General features: G+C 37.6%; 1 protein-coding gene across 5 annotated transcripts in view; it reads right to left on the reverse strand.

Annotated features, from left to right (window-relative positions):
- Nucleotides 1-19,651, reverse strand: part of lama2 (laminin, alpha 2) — a 216,933-nt gene that overhangs the window by 91,968 nt on the left and 105,314 nt on the right. For all 5 annotated transcript variants that reach the window (XM_061707051.1, XM_061707050.1, XM_061707048.1 and 2 more), the window contains exons 15-20: nucleotides 16,557-16,661; nucleotides 12,179-12,390; nucleotides 11,665-11,776; nucleotides 11,164-11,277; nucleotides 7,836-7,963; nucleotides 4,189-4,275 (exon numbers count right to left, since the gene is read on the reverse strand). In XM_061707051.1, the coding sequence (XP_061563035.1) occupies nucleotides 4,189-4,275; nucleotides 7,836-7,963; nucleotides 11,164-11,277; nucleotides 11,665-11,776; nucleotides 12,179-12,390; nucleotides 16,557-16,661 (758 nt within the window). The remainder of the gene's footprint in view (nucleotides 1-4,188; nucleotides 4,276-7,835; nucleotides 7,964-11,163; nucleotides 11,278-11,664; nucleotides 11,777-12,178; nucleotides 12,391-16,556; nucleotides 16,662-19,651) is intronic.

Here is a 19,651-nt window from a genome sequence, read left to right on the forward strand (position 1 = left end):
TGTCTGTGCTTAGTACATGCAATGTGGAACAAATCTTACAATATTACAAGCATCATTGTATCCCTGTATCCCTTTTTTACAATACTTATTAGTGAGTTTTAGATTGGCATCTGTGAGGTTTAAAAGTATTTTTCAGATCTGCAGATAGTCTGCACTGAGTGAGTCCAAATGAATATGTAACATCTAAAACACCTTATATGTGGGACCAATTACAGTATATACCGGCAAATCCTAAATAGCAGCTCATGACTCAAAAGTGTTTTAGCTGACAAGCAGGTGTTTGTGGGAGCATTCAGCTGTATCTGAAATGGATGTAAATTGAAAAGAGGTACACTGACTAGGATCACTTTGCAGCAAGTGGATAGCCTATTAGCATGGGATGGCTAGATTGGCTTATTTTGTTAAAGCCCATAATGCAGACAAATTGCCATATTACAATTAATTACCACAAACAACAACAAAAACACGGTAGATAATGAAGTGGAATGGCAGGGTATCAATTAAACTAATAGAACAAGAAACAACAACTGCTGATTACCTCTTTAATACTGCCATTAGTTCTAAAACATTATTTCACATTACATCAGCTCCTACGTGTCCCCAGTGAGTGCAGCAAGACAGAGACCGTCTCTGTTTTCTCTCTATTTATTTAGCTTTCCTTTAGGAAGGAACAGAGGAACAATATAAAACCCCATAGGTATATACAGTATACAGTACATACATATATACAGTGTATATATATATATATATATATATATGAATATAGTTAAAATAGATCATTTATATTCAGCTCCATGAATTCACAAATATACATGCAAAAACACATGCACATAATTCTACTTTAAAATTAGAAAAAGCAGCAGATTGAAAAACATTTCTGTGTGCATTTATTCATTTATACATGGATGAGGATAAATCCATGTTTTTGTCTGATGTATTTGATATTCGTTTGGAGCCATCACCCCAGATAGCCATTTTTGGAATACCACCGGAGTTTGGACTTTTGACCGCAAAACAGTCTAGAATGGTAGCATTTACCACATAGATAGCAAGACGAAGAATATTGTTGGGGTGGAAATCCCCAAAGCCTCCTTCTACTACCTTATGGCTCAAAGATATTATGGATTTCTTAAAATTGGAAAAAATAAAGTTTACAATTAGAGGTTCATTAGAAAGGTTCTTCTCGAGCTGGCAACCATTTATTACCTATTTTGAAAATTTGAGGGTACTTCCAAAGGACTGAGCTGATGTCTTTGTTTCTTGTTGTCTGTTGTTTTTCATTTTTCTATCGCTAAAAATAGTAACAGCCCAATTACATTGGTATATAACTCTGGAGGTGATATATGACAACATTCCGACTCAAGTGTTTACTAGTATGACTTGTTACTACTATTGGAATTGCTAATTATTGATCTAAGAAATAATTATTAATCTCTAGATAACCCATCTCGGTTTCGTTCTCACTTTATTTTCTTATTTAAGTTTACAGTCATATTTATTTATTTTTAATTTTATTGTTATTATTTGTTTTATTTTTTGTTTATTTGTATTTATTTTTTGCTATTCCCAAAGGAAACTTAATGATGATAACCATGGGGGAAGGGATGGGGAGAGGGAGAAAAAAAAATGTATGTTCATCTGTTTTGCTCTGTATTGTGGAAACAATCTGCCAATAAAAAATAAATAAATAAAAAATAAATAAATAAATCCATGTTTTATTCTCAATACAATACAGAAGACAGATCAAATGTTTAAACTAAGGAAATGTACCAGTTTAAGAAAAAAATAAGGTAATTTTAAAGTTGATGGCAGCACAAGGTGATGTTTACTGCTGTGTCACATTGTCTCTCCTTTTAACAGCAGACCCTATATATCTGGGAATTGAGGAAACCATTTGCTGGAATTTTGGGACAAGAAAGCCGGCCTTTTCTTATCTCATAAAGTATTGGAGCTGCTGTCCTCTCTCTCTGAATACAATGTTGCCTGGACCGCAGCATACAGTATGTTGCTCTTAAACCTGTAAGTACCTTTCAGGATTTATGTTTCCTTTCCAGATGTGAAAGGGCTAAATTCCATCAGCACTAATGCATCCATACCATCAGAAATGCTTTTGAACTGAGTGTTGATAACAAGCCTGCTGGTCCCTCTCTTATTTAGTCCGCAGGGTCCATGGTGTCCATGAAGAATTTGACAATTCAGTTTACCTGAGTAAATTGTCTCACGGTTTGTAGATTTATTTATTTCATTTCATTTGTAGATTGGTGACCCTTTTGACCATCTTTCCTTCCTATGCCTCGCCAAGATGCTCTTTTTATAGGCAAGCATGTCACATGTGTTTCTACCATCAAACTGACAAATTATATTTTTCATTAAATTGTGAAATTCCACACTTTCACCGTTTGTTTTCCAGATTTTACTGTAAATGCTATATAGAGTTATGATTTGAAAACCATTGCGATCATTCTTATAGATGGTTTTTTTTTGTTTGTTTTTGTTTTTAATTGGGGTTGGAGATGAAACAGGAGGAGGACGGAGTTGTTGAACTGATATATTTGAGCTTCCTGTCAGCTTTCGAAGGTCCCAGGCTGGATGACAGTGAGGGGATGACAATGAGTCAGTTGGCCTCCCAGTGGAAAATGAGGTTTATAAAAAGACTAAATGGCAGACAGGGAGACTGTGCTGTGGACAGCATGGCTGGGCATGCAGACTATGCAGGGCGGTGAGCTGAGGCCCGGTCCATCAGCAGCAGCAGATATAAACAGCGCAGTCAACTGCAAGCAAGCAACTAATTGGAGGGAAATGTGTCAGCTCAATCTTCATAATGTTTGATACTCAGTCTGTTAATAATCAACATATACTTGAGTTATAATAACTTTAAAAAAGGCTAGTGTTTAGTGAATATTCATGTTTATACAGCAACATTGCCTCTAATGATCATAATATTTCATAATTTTTAATGCTGATATGCTCCTCTGAATTTAAGCAGGCTATAAAAGGACAACCCAGTACTGGATTGTGTACTTTATTTTAAATTGTGGGTCAATTAGCATAAGAACAGGAAGTTGAATGGTTTCCTGATCATTGTAGAGTCAGTACCCGCCTCCACAATGTCTAGAAAAAATAAGTTTGATGTTAAGATACCACATTTTAAAACACTACCCTTATTTTAGACGATGTAGCTTGTCAAGATAATTAATTGATTAAAAGATTATTTAGGCTTTATAGATCAATTACCAGCTGGAAATAAAATTGCTCTTGGGTTCCAGGGACTTGTGTAAATTCAGATTTAGATGCTCATTTAAAAATGAGAAACCCATGAGTGTTTATTTATGCAGTGCCAACTAGATTATTAACAGTTAAAAAAGGATACACACTTGTCGTACACCTGACACACACCTGTCCTTGAGGCATCAGGGAAACATTAACAGAATATTAATAAAACCATAACTTTCAGCTTAGAAATCCTCTTTATAGAGGAGTGGCTTGTTTAAATCTCTCGTATTGTATTTGATCCTAAAAACCTTCATATAAAAATAAAGATAAAAATCATTTTCGCAACAAAGTATTCCTCTTTCAACAGGAAAAATGTTAACCATATGAGGTCTCTACAAAGAGACTTAATAACTCGTGCCATCTTTAAATTGTTGCAGAATGTTGTAGGTTTTTCAGACCCAGATGTGCAACATTATCAGCCTGCAAGGTGAAAAGACTATATTTACTCATCACATGGCAGTACAGCCGGAAGTTTTAACAAGACCAGTATCCAGAGAGAAAGGCTCCTCATTAGTCCTGAACTGGTTTGAAAAAATAAAGAAACCCACAACCATGTCAGTAAACAAAAATGTACACAATGAACTGACAGGAGGATGGCCAGTGAAACACAGGGTGCTGCCAATACAGTTAATGAGCAACATGTTGCGACTGACTATAAGAATGATTTATTCCCTAAATAGTCCTCTCCCCTAGAGGAGTGTGTGTGCTCTAAGGCTTCTGCACATGTTCAACCTTTTTAAATGATTTCAGCACAGTTTTAAAACATGATTTGTGCTTAATGGCTTCAACTTATAGCTGATTTGCAGGAAACCACAAAAACTTTATTGAACTCTGCAGATTTATGGAGTTGATCTCAGACAATGACGACAAAAGCTGCATTTTTGTGTGTATCATGCGTGTCCGACTGGGTGTTACCTGTCACATCTGGGTCCTGTGTAGCCGGGCTGACACTGGTCGCACAGCAACTCCCCGTCCTCACTTAGGTGGCAGATGGGACTGAAGCTGGAGTGGTTTCCATGACCACGTTGTTGTTGAAGTTGTCGATGAAGCCGGTAGCGTTGTCCCAGCGTAGGGAAAGGCAGGAAGAAGAAGAAGAGAAACAGAAGATAGGGGCGAGTTGAGGCCATTGTTTAAATTTAAAGTCTCGTCCTCGCACACGAAAACATTATCATCTGGGCTTTCACACACTTTTGAAAACACTCGCCCTCGCTACCAACTGTTGCCTAAATGAGCTGAGAGAGTGAGAGAAAGAGCCCCAAAGTAAAGTGATAGTCGATTAGCCTCTTTCTGACACCCTCCCACTTCCATAAACTATAGATAGTCCTGCTGGCTCGGGTTCCAGGCTGACTGACTGGCTCGCCACGAACTGACTCACTCCGTTACAAATACGCCTGCTTGGTGATTGCATGTAGACAGCATAGACATGAATAAAAGCTAGTTTGTATGAAGAGATGTGATTGTATTAGTTGTAGATCAGGTTTACTCATCTAGACAAACCACAATGTTTAATATCAACAACAAACATACCTCTATGATGTATTATACATCAAAATGTGTATAAGTTTAAAATTTCAAAATGAAAATACAAATTCACATAAATTGTTATATCCAAGATAAATAAATCTAAATAAATAAAAGTTAGTGGTAAAATGGACTTATATTCAACCCTTAATACTGTATGTCTTACTGAAATGTAGGAATACCACAGGACTTATGAATTACTCATTTAATTAGTTAGAGTTTCAGTTTGATGTCATCTTTATCCAAGACACAGTGCTGTGAATTTAGGGGTGTTAAAGATGTGGAATGTGGGTAATTGAACTTTAAGCTGGATCTCTCCTGTCACGGTGCCCGCCACGGTAAATCTGAACAGTTAATGACATGTGTTGATCTAAAGTCACATGAACATGGCAAGATGTCAAGCACAATGACACATATGTAATATAAAACATCATCCTACTGTGATACTGACAGCGGGAAAGCTTCAGAAACTGGATTTACTGAGGATAGGATTTTTCTTTCTTTCTTACTGAGATATTTGATTTAATTTAAGAACGGCAAGAGCCAAAGGTACAGTAGGAGCACTGGGTGATAAAATGCGTAAAAAATCAGGGATAAAAAATATATACCGTATTTTCTGGACTATAAGCCGCTACTTTTTTCATAGGTTTTCAACCATGCGGCTTATACAAAGGTGCGGCTATTCTGTGGATTTTCCTTCCACCGCTCGGGGCGCTCTAACCGGAATTAGAATCAAAACTAAGACAAAATAAATGCAAAGAAGAATACACTACTACTTCTTTAGCAGATAGAAGTAGGTAGAAGCAGATTTCAAACAGAAAAATAGATAAATAAATACCGGTTATTCTCTCTTGGTTCTGTCCCGTTTTAATCAGCAAAGTTGCTGCCGTGTTAAAAGACACTGTTAGGAAAGGATCTATTTAGGTACAAACATGTACATCATTTACAGTTCAAAATCCTTCTGGACATGTAGTAAATATCTAATCTAACAACATAAATATCTGCGGCTTGCATATTTTTTTTTCTTAAATGGAGCGGATGCGGCTTATATGCAGGTGCGGCTTATAGTCCAAAAATACGGTATATTAAAAAAAAAAATGCCAGGGGCATTAAGACATGTTTTATTAAGCAATGATAAACATGAGTATAATTTATTTCACTTTTCTTTCATTTAACTTTTAAAAACTTTTTTTTACATTAATCTTTTAATTTAGAAGGAAACACAATTGTTGTTAGAAACTGTGTTCTCATTTACAGTAGGTAGTTATCATCCTTAACCCTATGTTTGCTCTTTTACAGTGATTATTTTATTAGTTTTTTATTTATTATTCAATCATTTGACCTGCTGAATGTTGTCCTGTGTTTTAAGTGTTTTTTTTACTAATAAATAAAAGATGCAATGCAAAATAATTTCACCCCTCTTTTTAATTTATTTTTTTTTTACTTTACTGAGGCCAAAAAAAATCGAATTAGTCAAAAATAGAGAAACAACCCTGAACCGTGAGATATTTGATCGGTTACAGTCCCAGTGTTAAAGGCTTCCTTGAGAGTCAGTACTTCACGTATCTGTGTTTTCTGACATAAAACGATAGCTTTGGTCAAAGGTACAGGGCAACTTTCAGAGGAGGGACATGAAAGTTTGACTTTTTCTATCTGCCTTTACAAACCTGATACAGAGGACTTCATATAATTTTACTATCAAACATAGAAAAACTGTAAGGCAGTAATTAAGTCAAAGGGGAGGCAAAGTTATGGAAGTTACTGTCTAAGTGCCACTATGAGATCATATGCACCACAAAAATAAAACAATCTCTGTAAGTAAAACCAAAAGAGAATGCATAATTGACAAAGAACATATTAATTTCCAGTCAAGTATGTTGAACAGATTTTAGACTAAATGACAAACAAAAAGCAAAACTAGCCTCCTCAGCATTGAGGGAATTAATCTTAGAAGTAAATACAAGGAGCAGCACTCAAGAGCTAAATGGATTTCTATCGATTCAGTGTAAATCACCACCATGCTTCCCATGCTGACACTAATATGAACATCACTTTATCAGAGAGCTTAGGCATTACTGCCAACTGGAAAAGTCTGACCAGCATTTAGAGTGACTGGCTTGAGTGAACAGAAGGGAATGGGTGGCTATTTTGAGGGGCCGAAAGACACACAGCACATTTAAGCTATTCTTGCTGCCAGGGTTAGAGGGAGGTAGAGAAGGAGACTGGAGAGATAGAGTCGCGTCTCGCTTTAGCTCCCAGTGTTTTGGACTTGACGTGTCATGACTGCATGAAAATTCTCAGCTGCTGCTGCTGCCTGTGTGTGTGTGCCAGTATTAGCCTGTTATTTCCCAGCACTTTATGCCTCTTTTTACACTCACTTTTGTCGACATTGAGGACGTAAGCAAGAGGAGATGACGACCAAATAGTTATATTTTACACCAAAGGTTTTCTTTCTTTTTTTTTGTTTCATTTTGGAAATGTTATCTTTACTTTAATCTCTGTCAAGTTGCATCCGACAAATGAACTCTTGTTGCATAATGATTTTGCAAAAATATAGTACTTCATATGCAGGATCCAAGAAACTGCAAAAACGTTCAGTGTGCAGGAAATATTCAGATGTGCTTAAACTGTACCCCATGATGCAATGCACAGCAGGAGTGACTTTTCACAGGAGAATAGTGGTGTGATGAAGAGTTTTTAAATTCCTTGAAGACTTGTCGAGGTTGGAGTTCAGTTTTTTAGCTCTAATTATGCTGATTCTAATGACAACAATGACATTTAAACACATCCATGATGCCTCTCTGCATACCGCTGCATCTGACTGTGGTGAAGATATTTAATTCATAATTTTACAACAAATGCATTCCAACAAATAGTGATAAAGTCTCTAACTGTGCCCGCTCGGAAGAGCATGGTGAAGAGAAGATTAAAAACAGAGAGATACAGGCCATTGAGTCAGAGCGTGCATCAGTATTAGATTGAAGTGTTTGATTAATTTGTGCCCCGATGGCGGCATTAACCCCCGGGTGTTCAGAACCTACTTGTTGCTAGGAAGATTGAGCGGGCAGGCGCAGGGCTGACAGTCTGCAGGTGACCCACGGGTGGCATTGCCATAGTAACCAGGTAGGCAGGTATCACAGTGGTAGCCAGCAGTGTTGTGTGAGCAGTCCTGGAGGAAACGGAGAGGGTAAAGTCGATTTACGTCACAAAAGAAAGCCAATTATTTGGGAAACGCAGAGAAAAAATATTCAAAACAGCACTGTGTCAAATTTGTATTACATAATTCTTTAATAACAGGGAAGGGTATCTGGTCTAAATATTTTAATTTTCTTTTTTGTTTAATGCATGTGCATGTGTTATACTCTGTTCAAGCACACAGCAAAATCCCCCCCCCCAAAAAACAAACAAACTGATGGCTGGATGAGTATGTGAATCTGTAGACATACATGTTTTATTCTGTATTCAAGAACTAATGCAAGATTCAAAATGTAAAATAAATAAATGAAAAATCACAGAAGCAAACAATGAAGAACATAAGCAGGATTGGACTTAATAATTATGTCTGTCAAAACAAATAATTACCAAGTAAAATGTTGCAGAAGCAGCAATCTCAAAGGGCGAAAGGTTAATAATAGGGTTTGAAGCGTGCACAGTATGTCATTAATAAATACAAATGCACAAAAGATTCCTATGCACAATTTCTGCAAGCAATTTGTATATTTTTAAATATGTAAACACATTTCATTTTTGGAGGATATCATTCTGATTTCAACCATTTCTTTAAAGCCACTCTATGTAGCAATGCCATATCAGACCACATGGGGGCAGCATATCAAAAGAATGTTCATGTGTGAGCCCCTGGATTAGGGCACAAAAAAATGCTCATCTAGTGGGCCAAAGTGGTTTTACAAAATCTGTCGGACCATCCTTACTCTTTAACACTATATTCTCTGGTTCAAAGCAGATCCATCCTGTCCTCTGTACACAGTCCAACCAAGCGTAAAGCACATCATTAGCTTGTGGTAGTCTAGTGGCTACAAGGGTGGGCTTGAGTCTAAAGGATCCCAGTTTCAAGCCCTGGAATGGCATCAAATCAAATCAAACTTTATTTATAGAGCACCTTTCATGCATAGAATGCAGCACAAAGTGCTTTACATAAAAACAATACACAAACATAAAACGTAAATAATGCTATACGTCACTGCCCTCATACTTCTTCTTCGTCTTTCACATTGCCTTGGTTGTTCAGTGAATTCGTCCACTAGGGGGCAGTGTAGAGTTCAGATGCAGATTCCACTGAGATTACGACAAATGACTGAACAAAATGGCTCAACGCACCACAAACATCTGCATTGATTGATTATTTTCCCTATCGTTTACATGTCTTGGTTATCCTCCATTCACAGTGTACAAAGACACCATTTAATCCTTGCAAGTAGTCAGGGACTTTAGTCCTTTCAGTTGACTTTCCCAGCAAGGGTGGCTGTATTATTGCATATGGGATAATTTTTTGTAAGGAAGTGTTGTTGTAAGTTCCTCATGTGTCACAATAAAAATATGCAATAAGGTTTCTATAAATGCTTAAATAACAGTGCAGAGCAAACCAGAAATATATTAGGCAAACAAATAAATACAAATATATTAAACAAAGCAAAATACACTCCTTTTTTTAACTCCATAGAAATCGAGTAAATTGGAAAAGTATTATTGTATCATTGTTGCCTGCTTCTTCTGGTCACATGTCACATGATAGCTATATTGCTTAACACTGCTCTCGTGGTTTCAGGTAGTATTGCTCCGTGGCGCTCTGCCTACGTCACATGCTTTGTCTCTCTGATTTCTTATGTGCGTTATGAGCAGTTGCCTCTGCTTCCGTTGGTCTTGCCCCAAGAAAATGAAGTACGCAATAGCTGCCCCAGTTCATGTCTTATGTATAATTGCGAAATCATGGAGCTTAGACATACTGTATGAGTGGTTTGTCACGGTTTTGTTTTGCAGAAACACTGTCTCTTTTAGAAACAAACACATCCCTAAATACTTATGGATATCAAAAGTATTTATCTTTCTTTCTCAAACTGTCCACGTACACAATACCGTCAGCTTCAGTCGGTGGAAAAGTTTACTTAATTTTGACTACCCTTACTTCAGGCATTAACAAAAATAAAAATGGAAATCATTCCAAAATGACAAAACTTTAATTAAAACACCACTTAATCATTTTGTCAATTAAATGGAACCAAAAAAATTTTCTTTGCACAGAGAAAGCGAGGGCACCTGTTTGTCGCTCTCATTGACTAACCCATTACTGGTCTCATTTTACCAGCTGGAGAAACAGTTGCAGTTTCATGTTATTACACTTTCTGTCAGCAACGCTTCAAATCCTTCCCTCCTTCAGCTGAAACACACCCTAACACATGAAAACTGTGTTCAGCTATGGGTCCATGGCATCATTCAGTCATTCTACAGTAACCACAAATCAATCACTATGCAAACACACAGACAGCGTCCACGTGTGTTGTTGTGTTTTGGTGTCAGATGACTTGTGTGTGTCCGTGTGTGTGTGAAAGGGAGGCTCCCTGTCGGTCTGTTGGCTTGTTCTGACGGTGTGTTTGCCTTTGACACATCCCATCCTCTTCATCTATAATGAAACATAACATGGTAATACAAAACCCGCAGGTCTGCGTGTGTGTTCTGTGTGTGTGCAGTCAAGTGTGTGTTTCTTTAGTCTGATGCCAGCTGACAGTATTAGCCTTGGGCACTAGGTAGACAAGGGAGTGAGAGTGTGGAGATGCACATGAGATGGTTAATGTGCTCGTATGGGTGCACTGCATAAATTATGTATGATTGTGTGTAAATGGAGAAGTGTAAAGTCCTACAGTTCCTCTAATGGCCACTAGATGGCGAATCCAAGCAAACTTCACTGTCAAACATTAAGTGACTAAGAAAACCTAAAGTTTATGCTGTGCTCATATTTAACATAGAAAGGATTTATACTCTGACACTTTAAGCATAAAAAGAGAGTGGGCTTTCTTTTTCAAACAAATGTTACATGGGGTTTAACTTTTTTCTCTTAGATCCCACACAAGGAACTTTTATTAATGAATCAGGCCTCAAGTACTCAAATGCAGTTACAGTACCAGAACAAACAACAATGTCAGATTAAATAGTATGAAAAATAAAATGAGGTTCGTGTGTGCAACTGTGGCTTGTTCAATGTATGTGCAAAGTAATACAATCTGTTGAATGAAACAAAATGTGTCAGTTATTGTACAGTATCAATATCCGTATAGGCTAATGATATGTATATAAATGAATGAGAACAAACGATGAAAAAAAACCCAGTTATAATTCACTTTTTACATATCTTACCATACAATGTCCTGTGACCTCGTGGCATTGTGTGGCGTGTCCATGGCAACGACAAGGTTCGCACACACCATTGTACAGATTCCCATTAACTCGTCTAAAACCAGGAATACATGCCTGAAACACACATTTTCTCACAGTTACTTTAGAAAAGACACAGCTGGACAGTTATTTTCACATTAATCTGCATTTGGACACAATTAAAATTATCAAATCTATAAATTCAAGCAGACAATAACACAAGACCTATTTTATGGGTTAAGTTAAAAATATTTTTGTAATATATATGTAAATACTTGCTCAATTGCAGACCGACTGTTGAATAAGATGAGGGAAATACTGAAATAACTTTCTTAGAGACTGACATCTTACACTCAAAACACAGGTATTTTTAATATGTGATTATAGTACTAATACTTGGGTCTTCCAAAAATGCTTTCTGTTTATTGTTACACTGAAAGCATTGGATGTGGGCTGTGTGTGTTAAATGGTGTGTGTGTTTACCTCACAGGAGGTTCCAGCATATCCAGGAGGACAAGAACACATTTCTACAGCAGATGCTGTGCTCTCCCCTCTGGCAGAAGGATCTGCTACCTGCATCGAGAATGAGTGGAGTCTGCACACACACGTGCACCCAAATATTAGGAATAATAGCACGGAAGAAGTGCTTATTCTCACTAACTGTGCGTAATCGATGCAGTTTGGCTGATTAGATTTTCAGAACTTTTACAGCCTGAGTTGATTTTTTCAGGCAGAACTTACTCCCAGATAGCAGTATTCATTCATTAAGTCCTACTCTGTATGTTTAAAAGAGATAGCCACAGTAAAGAGGTGCCTGGGAGTGTCAGCTCTGGGTGAGTTGTTTTAATTCAATGTGCTAAACTATTAACTCTATAACAAGTGTACAAACAAAGATTTTCATGTATAAGAAGTCAATTATTGAAGAATATCAACTGCTTTAATAAATGCAATAACACCAACTTGGTGCTGTGTGTTAATGTGAGAAGATACTTCTAACCTGTAAACGGCGCTGATGTCTGTGCTGTAAGAGGCCCGAACCATCACGCTGGTCACATTACCCAACACAGACATGAAGTCTCTCCGACTGATGGGCTGCCCCGTCTCTGAGACCAGGAAGTGCTCAGGAAGAAGGACAATGCGGCTGGTGCTGGGTGAGGACGGGTACACTTGCTGGCCAAACCTTTTGTCAATAATCGTAAACCCACCTCCCTGGCAGAATAAAGATAGGAAACAGTTGATTTTTTTGTAGTAACAATAAGAATACAATTATCACATCCCATCATAATTGGAATAAAAGTAAATGAGTAAGAATGAATGATGCTTCATTAGGTAATGAGCTGCCTTTACCATTGACATTCTGAATGGATGAAATGCAAAGTGATCTGAGGCCAGGCCTTGTATCTCTCGTAGAGAACAGATCAATGATGGCATGTACTGTAGCAACTAACACAGGGTGACATCAACCAAAGGGGAGGTGGGGGCCATCATGCCAATAAACCATTAAATGAAAACTAACTGATAGAGAAGAGGAGGAGAGACTCGTAAAGAATGGAAAGCAGGAGCGGGGCCAAGAGACGCACAGATAAAATTAAATGAAACCGTGACAAAGTAAAGACAAAGACTGACAAGGGCACAGTCACCTCAGAGAGGATTGTGTTCTTTATGTTTCTGAAACATAGAAATATAGTCTCTTATTGTCTTTTTAATTCTATTTAAGCTCCCAATAAAACTTACATTTAAACCCCTCCCAGCTTACTGCTTTCATGGTAACCTGTCTTCAGTTAAAAGTCCATTAGTTCCCTTCGTCACTGCTTTTTTTCCTGTTTTAATACATGAAGTCTTTTCCTAAAACAGCTGGCCAGAGTAGTTTTCAAACAAAATGTAATCAAACAGAAGCCTTTAGTGCATTTTGCTGGAAGTGCTTTTGGTTTTGATTTCATAAACGTTTGTTATGTGAGCAGTTATGCCAGTTAATTATTATGCATGTCAGATTGAATAAAAATATCCTTGCTATGGTATAATGCAAAATCACTAATTTTATCTGCGTCTATATTTTCTGGCATAAACTATAGTTCAATAAAATATTTACATACAGACTCCCAGGTTGTTGCGTGGTCTTAACCAGTCTTGATCCCAATAAGAAGACATCCAAAAAACAAACTGATTTAGGGAGAATACACAAATGTAATTACTCTAAGTATATATATATATATATATATATATAGTCCTATCAGGTTTTATTTCTTGCTAACATGCTATTGAGTCCAGGGCAGTCATTTGGTTGCAGTTTTCAACTATTCCACTAGATGTCAACAAAGCTCCACTTTAAGACTTTAATGATGGTGCAGTTATATTAATGGCTGTTTATTTACACACTCATTTACTAGTCTTTTTTGTAAAATTATGTTTAAGGTCCTTGATCATTTAAAACCACCTGTGTTGATTTCACTGTATTGCATATTTCCATTTAGAATTATACAGTCTTGAACCTGTGCTTGGAGATGTAAATCTAAGAGTGCAAGGTCAATGTTTGTTTTGTAGTGAAAACACAATGCACTGTGGGCCACACTAATGGACTCCAACATATCTGCTGTTTCCTGCATAACCAGAGGGAGCTGATTATTTGCATGATAATGATTAAATAATATAAGTATGAAGCAAGAAGTATGAGCCACATGTCAGTTACTATGGGCTGTTTTGATGTGGCCCCGAAGTCCTTCTTTATCTTTTAATGTCCAGCAGACGGGTTAGGTGTTCCAATTTTTCTGGCCAACTGAGCACAATTTTGCACTTTGCTGCCTCCTGTAGTCAGAAAATAACGTATTCGGTCGTTGCAAGGTGGAGAGTGGAGGAATGAGATTGGATCACAAGTTGTCATTCAAGACGCATGTTAATGCCAGGCATGAGAGATCCATTTAAAGATGACCAGAGGACGGATTGTAATACATGCTCTAAACAAAGCCTTAGTTTCTCTGGTTATGTGTAATTTTCCATGAGATGAAAAAAAGCTTTAGAATTCAAAACAGGATACCAAACAACACAATTTACAAGCTTCATTTAAAAATAAAATATACTATATTAAAATAGAATAAATATTCAAATGTATTTTTGTATCCAGTTAAGCAGTTTTTTCCTTTTATTTCATCATTCCTTTTGCATTTACTTAACATTCATTGATGGACATTAATGGAATTGGGAGAAGTATATTTCCATAGCAGAATATAGGTTCCTGTTAGAGTTGTCAACAGAGTATTTGTTTTAGCATGTGTGTAGATGGAGGCTGGAAGATATAAAACAACAAAGCTGTGCAGAAAGACAAAAGATGGATTCTTATCTTTTAATTTCAAAAATAATTACAACCAAATAAGAAATGTTTTTTTTCTGCACATCATAAACCAGTCAACTAAATATATGAAACTTGAAGCAGATATGCAGACAAATGAGCGAAACAACACAAGACAAAGGCTGAAAGAGAAGCAGTAAAGAGGGAGAGAGAGCTGTTTGACAGTGTGTAGGTGGTTCATTATGGTCGTCATTTGGAAGCTTTTTGTTGACAACAAGACTGACACTTGTCCCCTTCTTCTCCTCCTCCTCCTCCTCCTTCCAGTCTGTCGATCTGACTGAAATGCATTTAAATAACACAAGCTCGCTGGTTTGCTGGTTCGCTGGACTATCCACCGTTCTTAACTTTATCTTTTGTTTCTTCTTTCTCTCAGTGCTTGAGTTGAACATCTTTTTGTTATGCATGCTTACCAATAATGTTTTTCAAAAAAAGATCTACAAATAAATTGACCTGTTGTAAAAATAAATTGTTATGCAACGGTTATGTTTTAGGTATCTTATTTGGTCATGCCCCTTCTTGTCTCCACTGATGAGCTGGGACAGGCTCCAGCAGACCCCAGTGACCCTCGGAAAGGATTAAGCGGGTATAGAAAAACGGATGGATGGATGGGCAACATCCCATATTCACTTATCTAAAACTCAGCCAGAATGCAGAAATTGATCCTCAAAGCACCAAAGAAGGGTGTACTTTGTTTTCCACATAATTGTGTCTGTTTATGTTGGTTTTGTTTGTACTAAAATGTCTCACCGACCAACACTATATGTTGTTTGGTGATATGGGAGACACAGTGTTGCTGCTTTACTTATTGCTGCCGTGCATAATATTGCAACTTGCTCATTATCGAGACATGCAGAGAAAGAAGGTAGGAGAGAATCCATCTGCATTTTTATTGCTAACTTCAGCACTTTACTGCAAAGTGTAGCTGAGAGTGTGTGTGTGTGTGTGTGTGTGTGTGTGTGTGTGTGTGTGTGTGTGTGTGTGTGTGTGTGTGTGTGTGTGTGTGTGTGTGTCTCTGTCTGTCTGTCTGTCTGTCTGTCTGTCTGTCTGTCTGTCTGTCTGTCTGTCTGTCTGTCTGTCTGTCTGTTTTCAACAGATTGTATTTGCTTCTTAATTTCAGTCTTCACCACTGTAAAAGCTGTACTGGTTTGTGGGTAAATGGTTTGCGGGGAATGAAAAACGATGTTGAGGACAGAGATACATATACAGTATGCACACAGTTTTCCAGGTTATCTGAACATTTTCACCCACTCATGGTGCTGTTAAACCTCAAGCTGTCTTCACAATACTTGTTTTTTAAGCTCAAATTGTAAGACAAAGCGCTTGTTCTCAAAAAACCCTTGATGAGGCAAATCAAGGCTTTTTTCACTCAATTGTTATGTGTAAACTACTCAAACACGCATCAAAGAGGCTTGCCAACACATCACTGAGCCATTTCCAAAGGCAGACAGCATGCTTGATATCTAGAGCTGTCAGCAACTCCACATGAGTTACAATGAATGAGAAAGCTAGCAGGAAGTGAGGTCAGTACGAGGAGGGGAAGCCCATGAAGTGAAGAGGACAGAGTCCTTGTTGTAGCTCAGGTTTGAGTCGCCACCTCTTTGGTGTGTGTCATCCATCTCTCCATCTTTCTCTCCCAGCTTTTCTGACTCCTTACTACCTAAGGAAGAACATTCATGGCCAACACAAAACCTTTAAAAAGGTTCTTGGTGTTCATTGTCAAATAAGCAACTCTTGTTTTGCACATGGTTTTGTGACATTTTTGTGATGGCAGTTAACAGGTAAGAGACTAATTATTCATCCATAAATCAGCCTTAGTCCCCTCCTCCAGCTCCTCTAGGAGGACTCCAAGGTGTTTCCTGGGCAACCGAGAAATATAATTAAGTGGAAACTAAACTATTTATAACTTTGATGAACAATAGCAACTTTAACACACACCATTTAAAGGCTTTCACAGAGGTTCAAGTGGATATGTACTGTAACTATTATTTATGAGCCATGAGTATGTCTTTGTTCTGTGACACTGGTAACTTACCTGTATGATGAGATCCGGCTCCGAGGTGACTCTGATGGCCATTTGCTCCTGTTGGTCCGTGGTATACGACACAGAGAAGACCACACTTCCTCCATAAGCTGTCAGCTACAAAGAGATGAAGGCAGTGAAATGAAACAGAAGTAGCTGCTTGTAAAACACCTTCTGTATTTCAACACGCGTTTCACGATTCCAATAACCAACGTAATAATTACTATTTTTTTCATACATTTATGCCAGCAAACAGTTTAAAATAGACAATATCGGTTCACTTTAGTCCCTACATAGTTTTTAGGATATTATCAGTCTTCCACTGGTGAAAATAGAAATGACATTCATCACACTTTTTGGGGGGGCTCATCGGGCTGCACTGATTGCATGTAGATTTAAAGTAAAGAGTGTTGGCATTTACGTTTAATAATGACAGAGAGCAGATGACGATTAAAAAGGCAAAAGCCAACAAAAAGCAGCAGTGAGAAAGACGAGAGAGAAAATCTGAGAATCTTGAGGCAGATTTACTGCAATTAAAGCAGAAGCATGAAAAATGACTGGAAAGGGAAAAGAATGGGTTTCTTGAACTGGCCTCATCACAGTGCAAAAATTGGATTTCTTAACATACTGGAGATTGCAAAGTTATTAATGAATATCTTTGTGCTGCTGTAGAAATGCCCCCAGCACACCTTTACACCAAACCCACTCACCCTCTAGCTTTTTTTACCACGAATTGTGTCTTCCTCCAATAAATGAGTTTAAAATCTTAAAAAACATGAAGCAAACATGCACACGGGACATTTTGTGTTGTCTTGTGGTGTTTTTTTTTTTTTTCCTTTTTTTTGCAGCTTTTCTGTTGAGTCCACAGAATGAGCTTGAGCAGAAGAAACGCTGCATCGGCATGATCCTGAAATTTATTATCCTGCTCCAACCTGAGCAGTAATGGGTGGGGGAGTGAGATAATAATGCCACCATAAAAACAGAGAGAAGGGGACAGAGAGGAAGAGGGGGGGAGAGAGATGAAGAAGTAGTATTTGAGAGAGTGAGTGAAGAAGTAAAAGGTAGGCATAATGCCTCTATAAACCTCTTCCACTCTACATCATTACTCCCGGTTTTTGACCCAGGAAGGAGGGAATCACCCATTTTGCAGCTGACCGGCAATATACACACTCAGTGTATATATACACAGTGGAAGGACTGCAGGGGTACTTGGGTGGACATTTTATCCTATAAGACTTCTATCCTCTAACACATCTCCCTCCATTTGTAGATTCAGTCTCTGGGGGACAGTAAAATCGTAGGTTAAGCCCACACTTATCAAACACTTCTGCTGCTTGATCTCCTTATATTTAATGTGAGCTTTGGACATTGCATTTAAACTTACGGTTACTTTATGCACACAGGCGCAGGTATGTTAAATAGATCGTAGAATTAGGAAGGTGAGTGTTTGTTTTTTTTAACAAATCCTGGAATCACAACTTGCTCAAACTTGTATTCATTTTTTTTTTTTTTTATCTTTGTGCTCACATTCACAGAGAGCACAAAATATACACACACTAACTGAACTGTTGACGATGAAAACAAATACTTTTCTCTCAAAATAATGCAAAAAAACAAAACAAAAAAAGGAACAAAAGACACCCTCAAATATACTAGGAGTTTTATTTTTTTGCAGAAAACCTCATCCACAAGATAGTTCATGTCCTTTCCTCGTCATCTTTATTACAGACCTGCAACATATTTATTCCAAAAAAGTTTACAGCAACATAGACCAAGTAAGGAGATGAAAAAAGGAGGTGAAAGAATGAAAAAAGATTTTTTTCAGAACAGGTGAATGTCAACAGGTGATTCTAATGATATTCTGGGGAAAAACAAAAAGAAAAAAAAGCGTGAGTCTCTGAGGAGCAAAGACAAGAAAAGGATCTAGGCCTGCAAGTTTCTCCTTCTACACTGCATATCACTATACAATGAAATTAATCTGGAGGAATTTTAGTGTGTAAAAGGGCAAAGGAGTAAGCCTACAAGCCACAATCTCCAATCCCCGCGACAAAACTGCATCAAAAACTGTCATACATCCATAACTGATGTTGAGAAAGCTTTGTCAAAGACCACAATATGGATGGAAATGAACAAATTCTATATAAGACTTGGACAAAAAAGAAGCCTTATGTTAACCTTGCACAGAGCCAGAATCAGCATCTCTGGGTTTGGAGAAATCTAGAATGGAGACGTGTGCTGTGGTGAGACGAAACAGCAGTCGAGAGCTTGTTGTGAAAGAAATGTCTGCCAAGAGCTCAGAAGCAAAATAAACAGGACCATCCAGACTGTTACCGGCATAACGACCCAAGAGTCAGACTTCAGGATGTCGTAGCAACAGTGTTGTATCAGTGGCTTTGGAAAACATCATTTACACTGCTTTGATGGCAAATGCCAGATACATCCATGTTATTTCATTAACAAGACAATGCACAATTAAATGCATGACGGAGGATGTAGAAGCGGCAGTTATAGCGCTGGCTTGTGTGCAGTCCCAACCTGTCCCCAACAGAGGAACTGGGAAAAAATTAAAAATGCTGCAACACGCTGTAACACAACGAAAAGACAAGTCAGTAGAAAAAGGGGTCAAAAAGGTTTTTTTTATAGATTGGTATCATCAATGCAAAAGGGCCTCTTAAAGTGTTTTGAGAAGGAATGGCCACATTAAAAAGTGGTAAAAGCCTTGTTGTCCAAAGATTTTTTTGTGTTGCAGGATTGAAGTGCACAAATAGATGGTTATTAACAAATGAAAATAATTTGACAAGAACTAATACTGTTACAAACTGTATAAACTGTGTTCCTTTGCAAGCAGTCCATACTTTTTCGTAGGAAATAAAAGTTAAAGACTAAATGTAAGTGTAAGAATCACACGTTTTTCTGCCACAACCCAACATTTTCTTATTTTCGGTTTTATTTCTTACTATTGATGTGTTCACTGAGCATTCAACGGGAAAATCAGAAGCCTCAAGTGGATTCTCAACCCACAGATTTGCAATTTACTTCCTTTGAAATTATTGACATTTCTCAGAAAAATCATTTCTTTGACATCATCCACTAAATCTGGACAATAA

The sequence above is a fragment of the Cololabis saira genome, chromosome 18 (genome assembly GCF_033807715.1).
Source record: "Cololabis saira isolate AMF1-May2022 chromosome 18, fColSai1.1, whole genome shotgun sequence".
Lineage (NCBI taxonomy): Eukaryota > Metazoa > Chordata > Actinopteri > Beloniformes > Belonidae > Cololabis > Cololabis saira.